Below are 22,523 nucleotides of genomic sequence, written 5' to 3' on the forward strand. Positions count from 1 at the left end.
CAATACAAAATTTAAAAACACACAACAACCATACCATTCGAGAAGGGGGGCAAAAACTCTTTAGCCCCAGGCCTGTCGGAACAGCCAGGTTTTAAGGGCTTTGCGGAAGGCCTGGAGGGTGGTGAGGGTCCGAATCTCCACGGGGAGCGCTCACTAAACCAGTTGTTAAACCGGCAGCATCCCAACACTGGTCTCAACTCCATACTTTACGTGCCTGTGAATTTGATGTGATTAATTCCCTGTTGATTTTCCTCATTTCCTTCTAGGTATTTTTAATATTATTATATTTTGCCTATCTGACCAAGACGATGAGTGGGGCATACATCAACAGCATGCTGACTCAGATCGAAAGACGTTTCAACATCCCTGCCTATCTGGTTGGAGTTCTCAATGGAGCCTTCGAAATGGGTAGGCAAATCAATGAGCTTGTCGAATGGTTTGCAATAAATAATGCCAGGGAATTGGGCAGCAACTGTCCAAATGAAGTCAGAGATGCTGACAGAAACCTGTAGTTGTCAGGCCTGCAGCCATCTTTTCTTTTGGATCTTTGGCCTGCCGCATTTTCTATTATTCTGCTATGCATTTTCTATTGTGGGAAAATGGGAGGGGGGGATTGTATGGAGTTAGATGCAATGTAGCCATAGCAACATTCTTTCTAGAAAGCCAAGGTCATCCTTTGTCTCTGCACCTTTGCACCTGACCGGAACTGGATGGGTGGAACTGCCAACATGGCAGTGGGAGATTGGACCATGGGATGGACTGGTGGGGGGTGGGGGCAAGATCTTGAACTTTCAACTGGGTGGTGAAAACCGGGAAGCTTTCAGATTCGGGTTTTCCCAGATGTGCCAACATGGCTCTCTTAATAAATTGGAACTTTGAGGAATACTTTGCCTTGGACTCTGATTTACTTTTGGATGCTATTTGGAATCCTGACAGTAGTTTTACATAAATAAATATATTTATCAATTATATTAACATCAGACAAGATAGTCAGCAACATAGAGCATCACAAAGTATATCAAACAATATCCAGAGTGCACAGAAGAAAGAGGTGAGGAAAAAGGAAACGTTACACCCGAAGAGCCGAGATGGCGCAGTGGTTAGGGTGCAGTACTGCAGCCACTTCAGCTGACTGCTAGTTCTGCAGTTCGGCAGTTCAAATCTCACCGGTTCAGGGTTGACCTACACCACCTCAGACAATAGTTATCCAACATCTTAAAAACTTCCAGTGTTGGAGCATTCACAACTTCTGGAGGGAAGTTGTTCCACCGATTAATTTTTCTCATTGACAGGAAATTTCTCTTCAGTTCTAAGTTGCTTTTCTCCTTGATTAGTTTCCATCCGTTGCTTCTTGTCCTGCCCTCAGGTGCTTTGGAGAATAGTTTGACTCCCTCTTCTTTGTGGCAGCCCCTGAGATTTTGGAACACTGCTATCATGTCTCCCCTAGTCCTTCTTTTCATTAAACTAGACATACCCAGTTCCTGCAAGCGTTCTTTATAGGTTTTAGCCTCCAGTCCCCTAATCATCTTTGTTGCTCTTCTCTGTAATTTTTCTAGACTAGAGTCTCAACATCTTTTTTATGAATCTATTTGTACCTAACCTAGTTTATTTCTTCAGGTGACCTGCTGGTGATCGTCTTTGTGAGTTACTTGGGATCAAAACTTCACAGGCCACGCATGATTGGGCTTGGATGTGCAGCCATGGGTTTGGGATGTGTTTTGATAGCATTGCCTCATTTTCTAATGGGGAGGTAAGTTCCTAATCTTATTTAATTCTCACAGGGGTAAGTCCTCGACTTACAGCCACAGTTAGAATCAGAATGCAGATTGCTGACCAAGTTGGTGTTAAGAGACCTGGCACTGATTTTATGAGCTTTTTCTGCCATGGTTGCTAAGTGAATCCCTGTAGTTGTTAAGCGAATCACATGGTCATTCAGTAAACCCAGCTTGCCCCGTTGACCTGGTTGGGAAGGTCACATGACCCTGGGATGCTGCAAATATGTTGTAAATACAATGTGACAATGACAAAAATGTATGCGGTGTTGTCACAACATCAAATGTAGCTTCCATACTTGCATATTATTATATTGAGTTATTTAGCCGAGGTGGCGCAGTGGTTAGAGTGCAGTACTGCAGGCCACTTCAGCTGACTGCTATCTGCAGTTCGGCGGTTCAAATCTCACCGGCTCAAGGTTGACTCAGCCTTCCATCCTTCCGAGGTGGGTGAAATGAGGACCCAGACTGTGGGGGCGATATGCTGACTCTGTAAACCGCTTAGAGAGGGCTGAAAGCCCTATGAAGCGGTATATAAGTCTAACTGCTATTGCTATTGCTATTTAGCTATATTTTACAGTAGTTGTCAGCTGTGTGGATTGTGTCATGTCATTGAAATGCATTGTTTCTCGTTTCTTCCTCCTTCTCCCGCATCCCCATCTCCATTTGTTCCCCCAAAGGCATCCAGTGCAAGTCATGATGATATAACCAGGGGTGGGATTCAGCCGGTTCATACCAGTTCAGACGAACTGGATGTTAATTTTCCATCCAGTTCTCCGAACCGGTTGTTGCAAGGATCGACTGACCCCACCTACCCGTCCCCTCCCCTTCCCTTCCAGGAGTCTCCACGCAGCCCGTTTTGGATGCGAGGTAAGTGCAGGGCCCATGCGGATGCTCTGGGAGAGCGAGAAACTGGCCAGAAATTCAAAAACAGGCCTGTTTCTGCCTCCGGAGGGTCTCCGGAGCCCATGGAAGGCTGTTTTTGCCTTCCTGGAGGTGTGGGAAAAGCCTTTGGAGCCTGGGGAGGGCAAAAATGCTCTCCACCATCGTGCAGGAGGCAGAGTAGGCCACGCCCACCATGGCCACACCCACCCAGCAATCGGGCAGAGAACCGGTTGCTAACACTTTTTGATCCCACCCCTGGATATAACTCATCCTAATATCACTATGTGCAAAAGATGCAAAATGATATATATTAATAGAATTTATTGTTATTTTCAAAACAAACACGACACATAAAATCTTCCTTCTTTATATACTGTAGAAAGTGTATCAGTTAGTTACAAAAGGTTTTTGTGCATCTCCTCCGCAGTCATCAAGCATAATTCATATTAACTCAAGTATTTTAACTCAAATATTTACACATGTTACCCTTATACCTCCATCTTTATTTGACTATAATTATTTAAATGTCCTTCATCATAAAATATACCAAGATTTAATACATAACCATATACTGGCATTTCATTTAATATTTCTAAAATTCTCCAATAACACTGAATCCTTATGTCCTATTCTAGCTAAACATCCATAATATTTAATAACAAACTTTTCTAATCCTCCTTTCCAAATCGCTGTTGCCAATTTTCATCTAGTTTCCTTATATTATACTCATACATATATATATATATATAGGTTGTCATCATTATCCCTCCTTTATTTGACTATATCCTGTATCATAATATTTCCCCCCTAATAATAAAAACTTAACAGTATCTAACTTAATTCTTTTTTATTAACTTTTGTATATAATCCAAAAGGATTTCTTATCTTCCTTTCATGGGTACCACTCAATATTCATATCCAATTATTACTTATCATAACACTACACATCGTATACATTATTATCATTATCAATTATTTCTTTAATTATATCTATTATCACTAAATTTCACTAAGTTTAACTAGTTTTAAGTTATATTCTTCTATCTATCAACCTGCATCTTTCCAATAACAAAACAATCTTATATCTCTGCCATAGTATTTTAACTCAGATATTTATACATGTTACCCTTATACCTCCATCTTTATTTGACTATAATTGTTTAAACATCCTTCATCATAAAATATACCAAGATTTAATACATAACCATATACTGGCATTTCATTTAATATTTCTAAAATCCTCCAATAACACTGAATCCTTATGTCCTATTCTAGCCAAACATCCATAATATTTAGTAACAAACTTTTCTAATCTTCCTTTCCAAAACGCTGTTGGCAATTTTCATCTAGTTTCCTTATATTATACTCATACATATATATATAGGTTGTCATCATTATCCCTCCTTTATTTGACTATATCCTGTATTATAATATTTTCCCCCTAATAATCAAAACTTAACTGTATCTAACTTAATTCTTTTTTATTAACCTTTGTATATAATCCAAAAGGATTTCTAATCTTCCTTTCATGGGTACCATTCAATATTCATATCCAATTATTAGTTATCATAACACTACACATTGTATACATTATTATCATTATCAATTATTTCTTTAACTATATATATTATCACTAAATTTCACTAAGTTTAACTAGTTTTAAGTTATATTCTTCCATCTATCAATCTGTATCTTTCCAATAACAAAACAATCTCATATCTTCTGCCATTTGTGGTACCAATCCTATAGTCATCTTCTTGATCAGCTTTGTATGGACTTCTCTTAGCATCTCCTTGCTTATAAGATCTCTCATATAATATTGATGCCCTCTTTCTGTTTCCTTATTCAGTTTGTCTTTGATTGTCAGCAGTGTTATCAAAACATTTGCTAGTGGAATTTCTTTCTTTAAGTCGATAGGTTCTTTAATTTTATCTTCTTCTATATCTTGACCTTTGAAATAGATTTCCTCTCCATTTAATTCCTCTTTCTGTATTCTATTCTTTCCATTTTCAGGAACAAACCAATTACCATAGATATCAGCAGGTTTAATCTCTTTATATTCATTTTCCACTTCAGTGTTTTGAGTTTCAATCACCCCATTTTGCATTTGATGAATATTTTCATTTTTTTTCATCATATTTTCTTGTTATGTGCTCTAGGTATTCCATTTTTTCTCTACTGTATTTGATAATTTCTGTAGTACTGAAAATATATTTTGCAAAGTCAAGACCTCTATTTTTCCTTGGGATTGTGTAATTCTGACAAACACAGCTACTCTAGCTTGAAAGATCAACAAAATTAAAGCATAGATTCACAAAGAACGCTGTTCTCACTTCTCTCTGGTCAAAAACATACTTCAAAGGGACACTCTGTGCACTCTTATCAGTCTGTAGCCAAACAGTAAATCCTTGTGGCGCCAAGTCAAAGCAATCCATGAAAGAAAGAAAAAAAAATGTTCCGTTTTGAATACACAAAACTCCAATCAACAATACCTCCCAGCCTCCGGAGCAGAGACACTATTAAAAAGTTTCTTTTTGTATCTTTTTTGTATATCAAATTAAAAAAAAGGTCCAATCCTTAATTGAATTAGAAAAATACCCACAGCAATAAAAGAGGAAAAATTTAGTCGGTAAATTACAGAGTGCCACAAAGAGAAGGTAGAAGAAAATGTAATCCATCCGTTTCAAAAGGTTTGCATAGATTCAATCCATGTAAATAACATTTAAAAAGTAAGATAACCACTGTTCAAAACCATTCCAAATTCAATTCCGTCGCTTGATTCTTCTATTCTTTAATTTAAATTGGTTTTTGAGTTTTTATAGGCAGTCTCTTTTTTAAAACAATGAAAATTCCTCACCAGCTGGAAACACTTTCTCTTTCCGTATCCTTCTGTTTTGGAACCGCCCCAACTTTGTCAGCCTTGGCTGGATTTTTTGTCACCGTCTTGAAGAACTTCTCTTGCTGCTTTCGAGGATTTTGCGATATCCCCGAGATCAGCAAGACGTATTCTTCCTGTTCACCATCTCTTCGGGAGGGTTTAGGTCTGTTTGGACCACTCAGTGGCAAAAGTGTTGGCTGTGGTCTCAGAACATTGAGACCACACAACCATCTCATCGCGACATTGGCTCCTCCCTTAGTTGCTAACATTTTTTTGATCCCACCCCTGGATATAACTCATCCTAATATCACTATGTGCAAAAGATGCAAAATGATGTATTTTGAGTACTTCGTATTTGTTCTCTGTGGTCATCTGTGCTCCATTGAAAAAGGTCAGTCTTTCGCAGCACCACCGTTAAATCAATCTTCATGGATTTTGAGTGTGATTCTGTTGAATACATGAATGAATAGATGATACCCTGAATTTCTCTACTAAAGCTTGCCCATGGACTCCCCTATCCACACAGAAAGAATGAACACACTGCAGTGCTATTTTTTTTAATATACACAATTTATTTTGATTCACAGGTACCAGTATGAAAGCAGTGCTTCCTCTTCTGATAATGTTTCTTCAAGTATGGCAGTTTGCCTTGCAAATCAAAGTGACATGTTCCAATCTTCCCTTTTACCTTCAAAAGGTAAAGTTCCCCTTTTGGTCCATTTAACTTCCTCTACATTACTTTTCTGTCTCGGTGGTAGAAGGAGATCAGAGCAACTAAAGCATAAACAAGCCTGTTTCACTGATAATTACAGATTAACAGAGTTGGAAGGGACCTTGTAGGTCATCTAGTTCAGCCCCACACCCAAGCAGGAGACCCTACCCCACTTCTGATGGATGGCAGTCCAATCTCTTCTTGAAAGCTTCCAGTGATGAAGCTCCCACAACTTCTGAAGGCAACTTCTGTTCCATTGGTTGATTGTTCTCACTGTCAGAAAGTTCCTCCTTATTTCCAAGTTGAATCTCTCCTTGTTCACTTTCCATCCATTATTCCTTACCTGGCCTTCGGGTGCTTTGGAAAATAGCTTGACTCCTTCCTCTCTGTGGCAGTCTCTCAAATATCGGAAGACTGCTACAATGTCTCCCCTGCAGTGGTGGGATTCAAAATTATTTACTACCGGTTCTGTGGGCGTGGCTTGGTGGGCATGGCATGGCTTGGTAGGCCCTAACCCTAACCCCAACCCTAACCATTCTTCATATGTTTTAGCCTCCAGTGCCCTAATCGTCTTGGTTGCTCTTCTCTGCACTTTTTCTAGAGTCTCAACATCTTTTTTATAATATTTTATATAGTGTTTAGATACTGTTTTATACTGTATAGTATTAATCAACACTGTCCAGTTGAGTTTGATGGTTGTTAACATTAGGTTTCCTGGATCTTCTGTGACATCATAGCAAGTCAACCAATAGCTGTTGGAGAAGTAAAGACGAAGCCCAGAGGTGGAGTCAAGAGAGGGCTCAGCCTAAAATCATTATGTGTCCACAAATTCTCCAAGTCCAGCCCCTCTTGAACTCCATTAACTCTAGTGCAATTTGAGTGCTAGTGGACTAGATTCTTGTGTGTAAGCTTGATCAATAAATCTTCTTAACTGGAACTTAACTCTTTCTTTGTGTCTGAACAATAGCAGGTAGAATGGTCATTCATGCCATCATAGCAAGAAAGCCAATAGTAGCCAGATGACAGGTAGTCCTCAACTTACAACTGCAATGGAGCCCAAAATTCTGTTACTAAGTGAGTTAAGTGAATTTTGCCCCGCTTTATGATCTTTCTTGCCACCATTACACAGTGAATCGCTGCAGTTGTCAAGTTTTTAAACATGTTTTTAAGGAGTCTGGGTCCCCCATTGATTCTGCTTGTCAGAAGGTCACAAAAAGGGGTCGCATGATGCCGGGATACAGCAACCGTCATAAAGATGCATCAGTTGCCAAGCCACTCAATTTGGATTGTGGGGATGCCACAACAATCATGTGTGAAAAAACGATCTTAAGTTGCTTTTTTCATTGCTGTTGTAGTTTCGAACAGCCGCTAAACAAACTGTTGTAAGAGTTGTGGCCTGCCAGCAGCCAGCAGAGCTGGGAGCAGATTCGGACAGTGAGGAGGTTGGGGAGGAAGATCGGCCAGTCCTGGAGTCCTGAGTCCCTCCGGGAATAGGGCGGCATACAAGTCTAATAAATGGAAATGGAAATGGAAATGGAATGGAGTCTGGGGAAGGCTCTGATGAGGGCTCTGTGTCGGAGGCAGAGAGGAGGCCACAGACGTAGGCCAGTTATCAGCTTCCTTCAGAGTCAGACATCAGTGAGGCAGACGAACAGCTGGAGCCTGTTCCCAGTGTGCACATGTGCAGAGTTGCCAGATGAAGAGAACAGCTAAGGAACAGGGATCGACTTGGGAGTAAGACCACAGGTGGATGATGAATAGCCCATCCCAGATGAAATAAAAGAGGAGTGAAAGGGGAGTGGAGTTTGCAGGAGACAATTAGTTGGCTTAATTGGTTCATGACTCTCCAAGACTCCTTGCCAAGTTTTGCAGATATCGGCCTGGCAGCTCTCCAAGCCAGATAAGGTCTGTGACTGTAAATCCTCCCTCGAAAGACTTTGCTGGATGTGAATGAGCAGAATTCACAGTTGATTAATAAAAGGGTTTTTTTGTCGGGACCAGGAGTTTGCTTCATGCTCTCAGGAAGCCTTGGTCAAAACAGTAAGTTGAGGACTATCTGTGTACAAACAAACAAGGAAAGTACAATATACTGTGTAAACAACTGTGCATCTATGTCCTTATTGATCAATGAAAAGCATCAACAGTCTTGCTTCTATGAACATCCCCCTCGCACAGTTTTCGGTTTATTGTTTCTGCTTCTTTCTTGCCCTTTTTAGAATGTGAGGAACAAGAAGGATCTTTGATGTGGGTCTCTGTGCTGATAGGAAACATCATACGAGGAATAGGCGAAGCTCCCATCGCACCTTTAGGCATCTCCTATGTAGAAGATTTTGCAAGAGCAGAGAATTCTCCATTCTACATAGGTAAGCCTGCAAATGTCCACATATCTGAGGTGGCGCAGTGGTTAAATGCAGCACTGCAGGCTACTGCTAGATCAGCAGTTCAGCGGTTCAAATCCCACCGGCTCAGGGTTGACTCAGCCTTCCATCCTTCCGAGGTGGGTAAAATGAGGACCCAGATTGTTGGGGGCAATATGCTGACTCTCTGTAAACCGCTTAGAGAGGGCTGAAAGCCCTATGAAGCGGTATATAAGTCTAGTGCTATTGCTATTGCTATATCATATTTTTAACCCCCCCCCCTTTTTAAAAAGACTTTTATAACCAAGGAGGAAGAAATTTGTAGTACTTAATCACAACTTCCAGCACTCTCAGCCATCAAAGGATGCTGGGATTTTTTTACTTTAGCTACATCTGATGTAGTACATTTCCAGTGCAAACCACAGTGCTCAGAAGGAAATACAATTTATTTATACAGGTAGTCCTTGAGTTATGAAGGCAGTTGGAACTGGAATTTCTAGTGTTAAGTGATGCAATCAAAAAGCGTGCTGTCTTACCGACAACAAACCCCCATTGTTGTTGTTAAACAGTAATTGTGGGTCATTAAGCAGGACCTCATGTGATTCTGAATTTGACTTCCTGCCACTTCCAATAAGCAAAGTCAGTGGGGAAGCTGGAAGGAAATCGTAAGTCACAGTCATGGCAACACTGTTGTGGCCCGTTGGCCCCAGCTCCTCCAGCAGCTGAATCAGAGGAGCTGGCATGGGAGTCAGGGTCAGCATCAAGGAAACCTGAGAGCTCCAAGGGGGAAGAGGGAATGGAGCTGGCAGAGAGAGAGAGAGAGAGAGAGAGAGAGAGAGAGAGAGAGAGAGAGAGAGAGAGAGAGAGAGAGAGAGAGAGAGAGAGAGAGAGAGAGAGAGAGACACAGACAGACAGACAGAGACAGAGAGAGACACAGAGAGAGAGACAGAGACAGAGACAGAGACAGAGAGACAGAGACAGAGACAGAGACAGAGACAGAGACAGAGACAGAGAGAGGTGGAGTCTGGGCCATCCGTCAGTCCTCAGATGGAGAGTCAACACCCTTAGGTCTAGTGGTGGCTGATGAGGAAGAGGAGGAACAGCTGGGTCCAGTGTCTGACACGCGAATGCGCAGAAATAGAGGAGAGGAGAGCAATGGAAATCCATGGGCTGGTCCTTGGGAAGGAAGAGCCACTGCTGCTAACCAAGCCCCACCCTAGCTCTGGGGATAAAAGGCAGGGGGCAGAGATGAGTAGATGTGGCAGACAATTATTTATCTTCCAGCCTGATGGACATCATTGAGAGAGAAACTTTTTGCCAGGGCTGCTGGTGCTCCTAATAGATGAATCTTTGAGTTCAGTTCAGAGGATTTGTTGTGTTTGGGGAACTGTGTCAGAACAGACACTTTCCTAAGCGGTTTACAGAGTCAGCCTATTGTCCCCCCAACAATCTGGGTCCTCATTTTACCCACCTCAGAAAGATGGAAGACTGAATTAACCTTGAGCCTGGTGGGATTTGAACTGCCAAATTGCAAGCAGCCAGCAGTCAGCAGAAGTGGCCTGCAGTGCACCAGTGCTCTAACCACTACACCACCGAGATACTTTGTTAGAACGCAGAAAAGTGTGTTTTGACAGTGCAGTGCCAGCTAGGCTGCTTATGTACATGTCTGCAATGGACTATTTTAACATGTTCGAATCCTTTCCACTCCTTTAGGCTGTCTGCAAATAGCAACTGTCGTGGGGCCTTTACTTGGTTTAATGATTGGCTCCTATTGTGCACAATTGTACGTGGATATTGGATTCATAAACCTGGGTAAGGCAATTGATCAGCAAAATCTGTAAGCATTAATCCCTAGCATCACTCTGACATATGGCAAAGCTACGTAATTATTATATACCATGTTTCCCCCAAAGTAAGACAGGGTCTTATTTTCTTTTGACTCCCAAAATAAGTGCTTGGCCTTATTTTTGGGGATGTCTTATTATTTTTGAGGTGTAGTAGGTGGTGAGCGTGATCACCTTGTGGCTGCTGCTGTGTTGCAATATTTTCAGGGAGGGCTTATTTTCGGGGAGGGCTTTTTTAGTGCATGTGCTCAAAAAGCCCAATTGGGCTTATTATCCGGGGAGGTCTTATTTTGGGGGAAACAGGGTATTGTGTCTGTCTGCCTGTCCATCTGCCTGTCCATCCATCCATCCACTCTTCTATCCATCTGTCTGTCCATTTGTCCTGTCCTGTCTGTCTGTCTGTCTGTCTCTCTTTTTCTCTCTTTCTCTCTCAGTTAAAGTACAGAACCATTGCAGGAGGGAATCAGTATTAGTCTAGGGCAGGGGTTTGCAACAACCTGCAGCTCTTGAGCCGCATGTGGCTCTTTCATCCCTCTACTGCGGCTCCCTGTCTCTGGTTAGTAAAAAGAAAAAGGAGGCCATGCTAGGAGGAGACTCTATGGTGGGGGAACCAGACTTCTGGTTGTCTCCAAAATTGAACGGGGGGGCTTCCGCTTAGGACCTTTGAGTTAGGCTCTTTGAGTATTTAAGATCGCCGACCTCTGGTCTAGGGCAGCAACAACCAGTAGCATTTTTTCTGACCAAATTTTATTAAACGGCATAAATTCCTGCGAGCTGCAATCTATTGAATCTGATCCCATGTTAAAGGTTAACCAAGATAAGTATAGAACCAAACCCAGAACAGGGAAACTCAGAACCAAGTTTCTCATTCTTAGCAACTTCCAGAAGTACGGACTTCAACTCCCAGAACTCCCCAACCAGTTTGGCCTCTGCTGAGAATTCTGGAAGCTGAAGTTCACATAAGTGGAAGTTTCCCAGCCTGGTGCTAGCTTTCTATTATTCCCACCTTGCCCCACAATGCATCAGGGAAAGAATGGAGCCTTTCCTCTAACACATTTGCAGAGAAACGGTGCTCACAAAAATGGCTTAAAAGCCAGAAAGAAAACTGAGTACCATATTTTTCTGAGTATAAGATGCACCTCCCCCCCTAAAAGAGAGTGAATATTCAGTTGCATGTAGCCAAAAATCCAAGGCAGGGAGGAGACGATGGCCTTTGGCAATCTCTGCAGCCTGGAACAGCTGATTGGGGGTATTCTGGGAGGCCAATCCACCCGCCAATCAGCTGCTCAAGCTGAATAAGGCTGCAATAATGTGCTGAAGCTGACTTGGCTGTTTGCTATTTGTTGCAAGGAGGTGTCAGAGTTTGCAACGGCAATCACATTCGGAAAGCACACACAAGAAACTGATTCAGCAGGATTCAATAACTTCTCTTTATATATAACATAACACATAAAATAAATATACAATAACAAAAGCAAATGGTAGTTCAGCAGAGGAGAGAAACTTTACTTTCAGTTTTAGTTTCAGATATCAGCACAGCATGCAGCTTTAGTACAGAACAAGCCATGCCCTGGCTCCTTGCTGTCTCCTTCCTTGTTGCTCACACGGCAAATACTGTTTGTTTCCAAACAGCCCTCAACTCTCTCACACACTGACAGGATGCTAGCCAGATGAATACCATGGATGTTGATAGGAAGAGACAGATTTTTTTTCTTATTTTCCTCCCCCAAAACTAAGGTGCATCTTATACTCCGGAATGTCTTATACTCCAAAAAATATGGTAAATATTTAAAAAGTGGGAGTTCTGTGCTGAAGATAAAAATTAATAAAGAAGGAAGACTTTGGTAACAACTCTCCCCATTGTCTCTACCTTCCCTCTCTCTATAACCCCTAAGCCTAACTAATGCCTCTTAAACTTCTTTTCTCACCAGAGGAGGTGGTGATAAACCTCACGGATGCCCGTTGGGTCGGTGCTTGGTGGCTGGGAACTCTAATATGTGCCTTTGCAAATTTCCTTGTTGCAATTGCTTTATGCTTCTTGCCCAAGACTTTGATAAAAGAAGGGGAAGAAGACAACACTGATGTGACAGCCAAGAGAAACAAATCCCTCCTACAAGCAGAAAACAAGAGCCAGGCAAAAATAAAACTACGTGAACTTTACAAGGGTGAGCAAAACAAACAAAACAAAAAACAAACCCCCAAAACACGTTATCCTCAAAATCCCAGTCAATAACAAATACATAACAGTGGACCTATATGCATAAGGGAGAGAAAGTGTAGGAAGCAAAACTTCCATTGGAACCAAAGACTGCCAAGAAGCTGAGATCCTTTTTTTTGGTTTGGTTTCCAGATTTTGTTCCTTACCTGAAGAGTCTATTTCACAACCGGGTTTACATGCTTTTCCATTGTATTACCATATTTCAATTCAGCGCTTGGATTGGGATGATTACTTTTATGCCCAAATACTTGGAACAGCAGTATGGAATCTCGGCATCGGACGCCATTTTCTACATAGGTAAGCTGAATAGAAGTGTTGGGTGTGTGGAAATACCATCCCCGAGAAAACATGAATTGGGATCCGAAAGAGACACCTATAACAATAGAAAAAGAAAGGAAGGGAAGAAGGAAGGAAAGGAGGGGAGGAAGGAAGTAGAGAATGGAGGGACGAAGGAAAGGAAAGGAGTGGAGGGTTAGAAGAGAGAGGAAGAGAAGGAGAGAAAGTAGGAGAGGAAGAAGAAGTGTGGAGGAGAGGTAAGGGAAGAAGAAAGAGGTAAGGGAAGGTGGGTAGAAGGGAGAGAAAAAGAAGAGGAGGGAGGAAGAGAAAGAAAGAGAAGGAGAGAAGGTAGGAAGGAGAAGAAAAAGGGTAGGAGTAGGGAAGAGGTAAGGGAGGGAAGAAGGTAACAGAGACGAGGAAGGAAGGAAGTAGAGAAGGAAGAGAGGGAGAAAAGAAAAGAAAGAGAAAACGAGGTGGTGTCTTAGCAGGTGCGAAGGATGGTAAACAAAGCATTTTAAACTATACCTTATAACCTTTCAAATGGAATAATAATAATATAAGAATGGCAAAGAAAAAGAATAATTATGTGAATGTATATCTATAATCTGTATGTAAGAGAATAAATGACAGTAAAAATATAAAGCATAATATAGGTAAATAATATTTGGTCATAAGTAGCTAAGTTTAAATAAAGAAAGAAATGTACATAAAAATGGATAACGAATAAGGAGATTATGAATGAAAGATAGAAATGTATAGTAGGAAAAACACTAACTGCAAAGAAACCGATTCGGAACTGCGGTATGATATACGATGGAACTTATTGTTCCTATGTTGTTTTTAAGTTATGTGTTTGTTTTTGTTGATGTGCTTATGTGTTTAAAATAATAAAAAAAGTGTGTGAGAATGCGAGTGTGAACATGGGAGGCAACAAAACCAGTGAGAAGATCTTGAGGGAATCAAAAACCTGGTTTCCCCACCACCACCACCCCCGCTATCTCTTATTCTAGGTGTATACAATTTACCAATCATATGTGCTGGATACTTTTTTGGAGGCCTGATGATGAAGAAGTTCAAGATCAACATGTATCAAGCGGCCCACGTAGGGTTTTGGAGTTCCTTGATCGAATATCTCATCTATTTCTCTGCTTTTGCGATGTTCTGCAAGAACAGTTCTGTGGCTGGTTTAAGCGTCTCTTATAAAGGGTGCGTATCTGATCCGGCCTTTATTCCAAGTTGCTTCACCCGAGCCGATAGTGTTGAGATTTGGAGTCACCAGTCAGCAGCAATTTGTTTCATTCGTGAAATTGAAAAGGAGCAAACCGTGTCTCCTTCAAGCACTTGACTACCTTGTTTTCCCCAAAATAAGACCTCCTGGATAATAAGCCCAATCAGGCCTTTGAGTGCATGCACTAAAATAAGCAGATATAAAATAATAGATATCTCCAAACTTTCTCCAGTATTTGAAGACTTCTGTTTGTCTAGTACAGACTTAGAAAAAGAGCTTCTTTTTTCTTATAAGTTTGTTTGTTTATGCTTTGTTTAAGCTGCTCTGTTTCTTGAAGAAAGCCATTGCAAATTGCATCCGAGCCAATTCATCAAATTGGTCTGATTCAGAACAAAATGGACTGATTTGATGTTCTAATTCAAGCAATCAACACAGATTGTTGAATGTGAACCATTCGGCTGAATTTCCCTATTCAAGCCGAAAGATAGTCTTCCACAAAGTGGAAGTGGAACCTTCCAATCTGTGAAGGATTTGCTTAATTTCATATTATACAATACAACAGCAGAGTTGGAAGGGACCTTGGAGGTCTTCTAGTGCAACCCCCTGCCTAGGCAGGAAACCCTATACCTTTCCAGACAAATGATTATCCAACATCTTCTTGAAGACTTCCAGTGTTGGGGTATTCACAACTTCTGGAGGCAAACTGTTCCACTGATTAATTGTTCTAACTGTCAGGAAATTTCTCCTCAGTTCTAAGTTGCTTCTCTCCTTGATTAGTTTCCACCCATTGCTTCTTATTCTGCCCTCAGGTGCCTTGGAGAATAGTTTGACTCCCTCTTCTTTGTGGCAACCCCTGAGATATTGGAACACTGCTATCATGTCTCCCCTAGTCCTTCTTTTCATTCAACTAGACATACCCAGTTCCTGCAACCGTTCTTCATATGTTTTCATCTCCAGTCCCCTAATCATCTTTGTTGCTCTTCTCTGCCCTCTTTCTAGAGTCTCCACATCTTTTTTACATCGTGGCAACCAAAACTGGATGCAGTATTCCAAGTGTGGCCTTACCAAGGCATTATAAAGTGGCATTAACACTTCACCTGATCTTGATTCTATCCCTCTGTTTATGCAGCCTAGAACTATGTTGGCTTTTTTGGCAGCTGCTGCACATGGCTGGCTCATATTTAAATGGTTGTCCACTAGGACTCCAAGATCCCTTTCACAGTTACTACTGTTGAGCAAGGTACCATATATACTGTACCTGTGCATTTTATAATTCCTTAAATCTTCATCAAACGTATTTGATGTCATGAAGCCACCAAGCGTGTCATTTCCAAGAGGCTCTTTCTCTTTTACTGCATGTGTGTTCTGCTCAACTTTGTGTATGTTTTTCAGGATAGAAGAGGTGTCCTACACAGATGCATACTTGTATGCTGACTGTAACCGCCACTGCAATTGCTCTACAAAGACTTGGGACCCTGTTTGTGGGGAGAACGGAATGACTTATGTTTCATCATGCCTTGCTGGGTGTGGCGTGTCCAACGGAACCGGGAAGAACACGGTAAGGCAGGGGTGTCAAACTTGATTCCATTGATGGCTGCATCAGGGTTATGTTTGACCTTGGGGGGGGAAACGGGGTTGGCGTGGCCAGGCTGGGCGTGGCCAGCTTGCCATCAGTCGTGTCGTGGGTGCCTGCGATGGCCTGAGTGCTCTGCCAGCTAAAACGGGCTCCTAAGATCCCTTTTGGCTGTGGCAGCCTCCTGCAACCCTATGCCAGTAAAAACAGAGCTTGGGATTGCTGCCCGTGGCCACCATAAGCTCCGTTTATGACTGCAATGGCCCCCTGCAACTCTCTGCCAGCGAAAATGGAGGTCAGGAAGGGTGCACACCAGTGGTGGGATTCAGCCGGTTCGCACCACTTTGGGAGAACTGGCTGTTAACTTTCTGTGCAAGTTTGGTGAACTGGTTGTTGGAAGAAATCATTAGGGCAGAGAACCGGTTGTTAAATTATTTGAATCTCACCACTGGTGCATACATCCCTCCCGAGCTCCATTTTTGCTGGCAGAGGCACTGCAGGCCAGCTGAATAGAATAACACTTGTGTTGAAGAAGCAGCACCAGCCACCGGCTCATATTTATGACGGTTGCAGTGTCCCAAGGTCATGGGATCACTTTTTGGGACCTTCTTATGAGCAAAGTCAATGAGGAAGACAGATCCACTTAACAGCTGTGTGTCTGATGTTAACAGCTGTGGTGATTCACTTAACAACGGTGGCAAGAAAGGTGGTAAAAGGGGGCAAAACTCACTTAACAACTGTCTTGCTCAGCCATAGGAACATTGGGCTCTGCCCTGCCAGTGATGGGAGAGTGTTGGTACTTGAGACTATAATGCCACCAACAGTCTCCACTGGAGATTAAGAGCAGATACAACTCACAATACAACCTTAAATTCTTTCTGTTGATATTTTGACAGGTACTTACAAACTGTTCCTGCATTTCAGCACCAGGGTTTCTATGGGGAAATGGTTCGGCACTGCCAGGACAGTGCAAAAGAGAGAAGACCTGTGATACAATGCTGCATTATTTCTTAATTTTATCCTTAATCTGCTGTTTGATTTATTCGTTTGGAGCCATGCCAGGTTACATGGTTCTTATAAGGTAAGAAAAGGGGAAGGGCAAACCCCGTTTAAAGACCTGGTCTCTGTTGCTGGAACGAAGGAGACATTTTCTGGGAGTGAGAACGATGCATCCGTAGAACAACTTGCCTCCAGATGTTGTGGGTGTTCCAACATTGGAGATTTCTAAAAAGAGATTAGGCAGATGAGTCTGGAAGGTGTAGGGCAGGGGTGTGTCCAAACTTGGGAACTTTTAAGACTTGTGGACTTCAACTCCCAGAATGGCTGGGGAATTCTGGGAGTTGAAGTCCACAAGTCTTAAAGTTCCCAAGTTTGGACACCCCTGGTATAGAGTCTCCTGCTTGAGCAGGGGGTTGGACTAGAAGACCTCCAACTCAGCTATTCTTTATTTTGTATGCTACATTCTGTGTGCTGTATTCTGTTTTTTATGCCGTATTCTGTTCTGTGTTTGGGTTAGAAAATGAATCCAGGGGTGAAATGCTACAGGTTCGGACCACTTCGCCCGAACCTGTAGTAAAAAAAAATGCTACCGGTTCGGGCGAACTGGTATTTCCAGGGTGCGCTTCAGGGTGCTGTTGACCACCTTTAAAGCCCTTCATGGTAGTGGATCTGAGTACTTGAGAGACCGCCTTCTGCCGATTACTTCCCTCCGACCAATAAGATCGCACAGACTGGGCCTCCTCCGAATTCCATCCGCCAGTCAATGTCGACTGGCGACTACACGGAGGAGAGCCTTTTCTGTTGCAGCTCTGACCCTGTGGAACGATCTCCCCGTCGAGATACGCACCCTCACCACCGTCCAGGCCTTCCGCGCAGCCCTCAAGACCTGGCTCTCCCAACAGGCCTGGGGATGAGTCTCTAATTTGCCCCACCCGAGTGTTGAATGTTGAATGCATGTTGTGTTTTTACTACTTTATTTTGTTTACATATTGTTTATTTTGTATTGCACCCCCTCCCTAATGTTTGTAAGCCGCCCTGGGTCCCCTCAGGGAAAAGGGCGGCCTATAAATCTTAATAAAATACTCTAAAAAATACTCTAAAATTTCCGACAATCAGCTGTGACACACAATTTATATTAGCTAGAATCGTTGGATTTCCTGCTTTCTAGCTAATCTAAATCATCTGGTACAGCAGATTCCCACACCCCCCCGCTGTTCTACTTACCTTTGGAGGCGTGCTCAGTAACAGGCTCATCCCATTGTGACGCTCTGCGCATGCGTAGAGGTGGTCTGTGCACTCACATTTGCGAACCAGTAGCAAAGGTAAATTGATTTCCCCCGCTGAATGAATCTAACCTTTTAGCCCATGGATGAAAGGTGCAGATTAGAGCATATTTTGGCGGGTCAGTGAAAGAATTTGCCCACTTAGGAGAAATATGGTTTGTGCAAACAATGGAGATTTGGTATGTTCCTGGTTTTTCAGTGGATTTTTCTGCCCAGCAGTAGCAAAATAGGGAGCAGCAAAAAAAATTATGCATGCTCAAGGATGTGTTGTTCATTCTTCCAATCTCTATTGCGGCTTATCAACGAAAAGTAGACGTGAATGGTGCAGGCAACTCTGTTTTTATCAACAAACATATGAGCTGTGGTGGCGCAGTGTTGCAGGCTAACTCTGCCCACAGAGCGAGGAGTTCGATCCTGACCAGCTCAAGGTTGACTGAAGAGCCAAGGTGGCGCAGTGGTTAAATGCAGCACTGCAGGCTACTGCTAGATCAGCAGTTCAGCGGTTCAAATCTCACCGGCTCAGGGTTGACTCAGCCTTCCATCCTTCCGAGGTGGGTAAAATGAGGACCCAGATTGTTGGGGGCAATATGCTGACTCTCTGTAAACCGCTTAGAGAGGGCTGAAAGCCCTATGAAGCGGTATATAAGTCTACTGCTATTGCTATTCCTATTGACTCAGCCTTCCATCCTTCTGAGGTCAGTAAAATGAAGACCCAGATTGTTGTGGGAAATATGCTGACTCTGTAAACTGCTTAGAGAAAGCTCTAAAGCATTACAAAGCATTATATAAGTCTAAGTGCTTTTGCTATTGATATTCCGATTCATTTCTCAAAACTGCTCTTGTTCTCCAGATCCCTAAAACCTGAGGAGAAATCATTTGGTGTTGGTCTCCACTCCCTGACAGAAAGACTTTTCGGTAAGAGAGAGCCACGATGGCGCAGGGGTTAGAGTGCAGTCCTGAAGGCTACTTCTGCTGACTGCCGGCTGCCTGCAATTTGGCAGTTCAAATCTCACCAGGCTCAAGGTTGACTCAGCCTTCCGTCCTTCCGAGGCGGGTGAAATGAGGACCCAGATTGTTGGGGGCCATAGGATGACTCTGTAAACCACCTAGAGAGGGCTGTAAAGCATTGTGAAGTGGTATACAAATCTAAGTGCTAAGTGCTAACTGCTAAGCTGCACTTCAGAGAGGGAATAGGTAAGAGGAAATCATAACCTCTGGGACTAACTTGTGAAGCAGTCCTACAAAAATAGCCTGCGGGAAAACTATAACTCACAATCTCCTGGTTTTTAGCCCGATGCTTTAACTACTACAGTTGTCTGGTTCTTGATGCTAATAGCTCCCATCTAAAAGGAAAACAGTGTGCAAGAAAGCAGTTTTATATCACAAATAGCAAAACACTTTGGTAACTGAAAAAGACTTTTCTTGTTCTTTATGTCATATTATCCCATGTAGCTGGAATCCCATCACCAATTTATTTTGGAGCTATGATTGACAGCACATGTTTGAAATGGGGAACAAAGCCATGTGGTGGAATAGGGGCATGTCGGATGTATGACACTGACACATACAGGTATGGCTATTGGATTATTGTCACTGTTGTTTCATATAATCAGTGGTAGGATTCAGCCAGTTCGCACCTATTCGGGAGAACCGGTTGTTAACTTTCTAAGTAGTTCAGAGAACTGATTGTTGGAAGAAATCTCCTTTTGTTTTTTCCCACTTTACAGGGCTAATCCTGTAAGGAAGGCAGGAAGGAAACATTCAGGTGTTCTTTCTAGCCTAATCTTTATTGACCTGCTTGCAGAAACTGCCTCTCTGGTTAACCCTTATTACATTGTAACAGCTAAGGCGAAGCGCCCATCAAGGTCAGCGATGTTGAGTTGGCCACGCCCACGCGGTCACATGACCACTGAGTCCCGCCTACCCAGATGGTCATTGGGGCAGAGAACCGGTTGTCAAATTATTTGAATCCCACCAATGCATATAATCCACTCCTGCATCTAAGCTTTCCTTTCTTTATTGAATAGGCTCTAGTCCAGTGTCTCTCAACCTTGGCGACTTTAAGTCCTGTGGACTTCAACTCCTTGGCTGGGGGATTCTGGGAGTTGAAGTCCACAGGACTTAAAGTCGCCAAGGTTGAGAAACACTGCTCTAGTCTAATTGAATCATTCTGTCAAATCCCTCCACATAGGCTTGCTACTGTGTTTCCTGAAAATAATACAGGGTCTTATTTTCTTTTGATTCCCGAAATAAACGCTTGGCCTTATTTTCATGGAGGTTTTATTATTTTTGAGGTGCAGGAGGTGGCGAGCATGGTCACCTCATGGCTGCTGCTATGTTGCTATATTTTTTGGGGAGGGCTTATTTTTTGGGAGGACTTATTTTTGGGAGAGGGCTTATTTTAGCACATGCACTCAAAACACCGATTGGGCTTATTATCCGTGGAGGTCTTATCTTCGGGGAAACAGGATACCTAGAAAGCAAGATTCTTGCAGATTCACACTGTAGTATGTAAGGGATATTTACACTGTAGAATCTTGGAAATAGGCCCTTTGTACTTTGTTCCTCATTTATGTAAATTTAATAAAACAAACAAATATATTAGTGAAGGCTTTAAGGTGAGGGTTCCTTACTATCTTTGATCTTCTTTCAGATGGAAGATTAATTAACAAGATGCTCGTTGCTCCTTTGATGTGACAAAAAATGTGTATTCATTCTTGTTCTACAATATTTTAGAAGCATCCCTTTTCCTCCCCAGATTCAGGGAATTCCTTTTAATTCTTAATGTGCTATCAAAGCAGTTACTCAAGATCTGCTCTAAGTTATTATTCAGCATGCAGTCCACACTACTATTCTGGGATGTTTTTCCAAATATTGTTATCAAGCAAATTATTCCTATTGTAAGCATATCATATCATATCAAAAGGAAATTATTGATTTCCTTTTTTCTGTATAACGCCCTCTCAATGAATATCTCCTTTCAGTTCTCTAACCTGTGAGGATAATTTTGAATTTTATTTCTGTCTTCTTGGGTAGTTATTCTATGTAGTTTTATACCATCTGAATACTAAGATCAGGTGATGTGTTATTACCACTTTATAATGCCTTGGTAAGGCCACAGTTGGAATACTGCATTCAGTTTTGGTCACCAAGATGTAAAAAAGATGTGGAGACTCTAGAAAGAGTGCAGAGAAGAGAAACAAAGATGATGAGGGGATTGGAGGCTAAAACATATGAAGAACTATTGCAGGAACTGGGTATGTCTAGTTTAATAAAAAGAAGGATTAGGGGAGACATGATGGCAGTGTTCCGATATCTCAGGAGTTGCCACAAAGAAGAGGGAGTCAAACTATTCTCCAAGGCACCTGAGGCTCACTTGCTCCCCGCCCATCCGCCCGCTCACTCACTACAGTACCCCGCCCATGCGAGCGGCAGCGGATGGGCGGGGGAGCGAGCGAGAAGGCGCCAAAATTAAAGCGGGATATTTTGAGAATGCCCCGGGATGCGGAAAAAATTATGAAAAGGCGTGGCTGTCCCACCAAATGCGGGATGTCTGGTCACCCAACTTATAGAGTACTCCTGGGGGCTGGAGGAGGGGCAAAATTGAGCAAAAGATAGCCCGTTTTTCACTCATTTCTGCCTTCCACAGCCCCCAGGAGGTTTCTGAAAGCCGCCTACAGCCTCTGCACGGCCATTTTGATGAAGGGGGCGGGGTTTTGGGAGGCAAAAAAATGCTGTATTCAGTGTATAAGATGCATCCAGTTTTTCAGCCTCTTTTTTGAGGGAAAAGGGTGCGTCTTATACTCCGAAAAAACGGTAATTAAAAAAAGAGAAAATTCTGAAGTAAAAAAAAAGAGTGGCAGCAGCAAATGAAAACTGAAAACCTTTAAATGAAGTGGAATCTGTTGTCTGTGAAATAGTCTTTTTCTTGATTTAGTGACTGAAAGTTGCCTTGTATTAATGTGGTTCAAATTGTCTTCCTAGGTGGTTATACCTTGGATTGCCATCAGCTCTCCGTGGCGTATCCTTCATCCCATGTGTCTTTATACTCCTCATTTTAAGGAAAGACATGAAGGCTCAGACAAAGCAGGACTTAGAGTTGGAAGCAAAAGAAGAAGAAGAAGAAGAAAGCAAAGAAACTGAGCAGAAGGATATGGCGGCCTTTCAGAAATGTACAGGCCCCCGGCAAGAGACAGTAGAAACAACAGCGAATGAAAATACAGACCTCTGAAAAGACTGATGAGGAAATAAACCTGTATCCCAAAGCAATGAGGGCTAGGCCGTCTTAATGCCTTTGTGTTTCTCATAGCAATATTTGAGGAAAACACACATTTAGTACTCCAGACAATAGCAGACACTTAAAATAGGTACATTTCTACAGTTAAGGTTGTAAGAAATATATTAACTTCTAATACCAGGTTCTGATCTGCTGGTGTTCTCTGTGTATGTGTGCAATTCTACAGTAATAATAATTATTATCTGGTTAATCTTTGGTGAG

At 42.3% G+C, this 22,523-nt stretch overlaps 1 protein-coding gene across 1 annotated transcript in view; it reads left to right on the forward strand.

Annotated features, from left to right (window-relative positions):
• SLCO1A2 (solute carrier organic anion transporter family member 1A2) overlaps positions 1–22,294 on the forward strand; it is a 36,866-nt gene extending 14,572 nt beyond the window's left edge. Inside the window, exons 3-15 of the mRNA XM_087722787.1 lie at positions 267–408; positions 1,618–1,750; positions 6,123–6,232; positions 8,464–8,610; positions 10,318–10,416; positions 12,380–12,613; positions 12,799–12,963; positions 13,953–14,148; positions 15,563–15,728; positions 16,640–16,824; positions 18,876–18,940; positions 19,478–19,595; positions 22,010–22,294. Of these exons, the coding sequence (XP_087578913.1) occupies positions 267–408; positions 1,618–1,750; positions 6,123–6,232; positions 8,464–8,610; positions 10,318–10,416; positions 12,380–12,613; positions 12,799–12,963; positions 13,953–14,148; positions 15,563–15,728; positions 16,640–16,824; positions 18,876–18,940; positions 19,478–19,595; positions 22,010–22,256 (2,007 nt within the window). The 3' untranslated portion in view covers positions 22,257–22,294. The remainder of the gene's footprint in view (positions 1–266; positions 409–1,617; positions 1,751–6,122; positions 6,233–8,463; positions 8,611–10,317; positions 10,417–12,379; positions 12,614–12,798; positions 12,964–13,952; positions 14,149–15,562; positions 15,729–16,639; positions 16,825–18,875; positions 18,941–19,477; positions 19,596–22,009) is intronic.
• The last annotated feature ends 229 nt before the right edge of the window (positions 22,295–22,523 follow it).

This window comes from Thamnophis sirtalis, unplaced genomic scaffold (genome assembly GCF_051295495.1).
Source record: "Thamnophis sirtalis isolate CommonGarterSnake01/CBP01778 unplaced genomic scaffold, rThaSir2_p1.2 scaffold_9, whole genome shotgun sequence".
NCBI classification, from domain to species: Eukaryota; Metazoa; Chordata; class Lepidosauria; order Squamata; family Natricidae; genus Thamnophis; species Thamnophis sirtalis.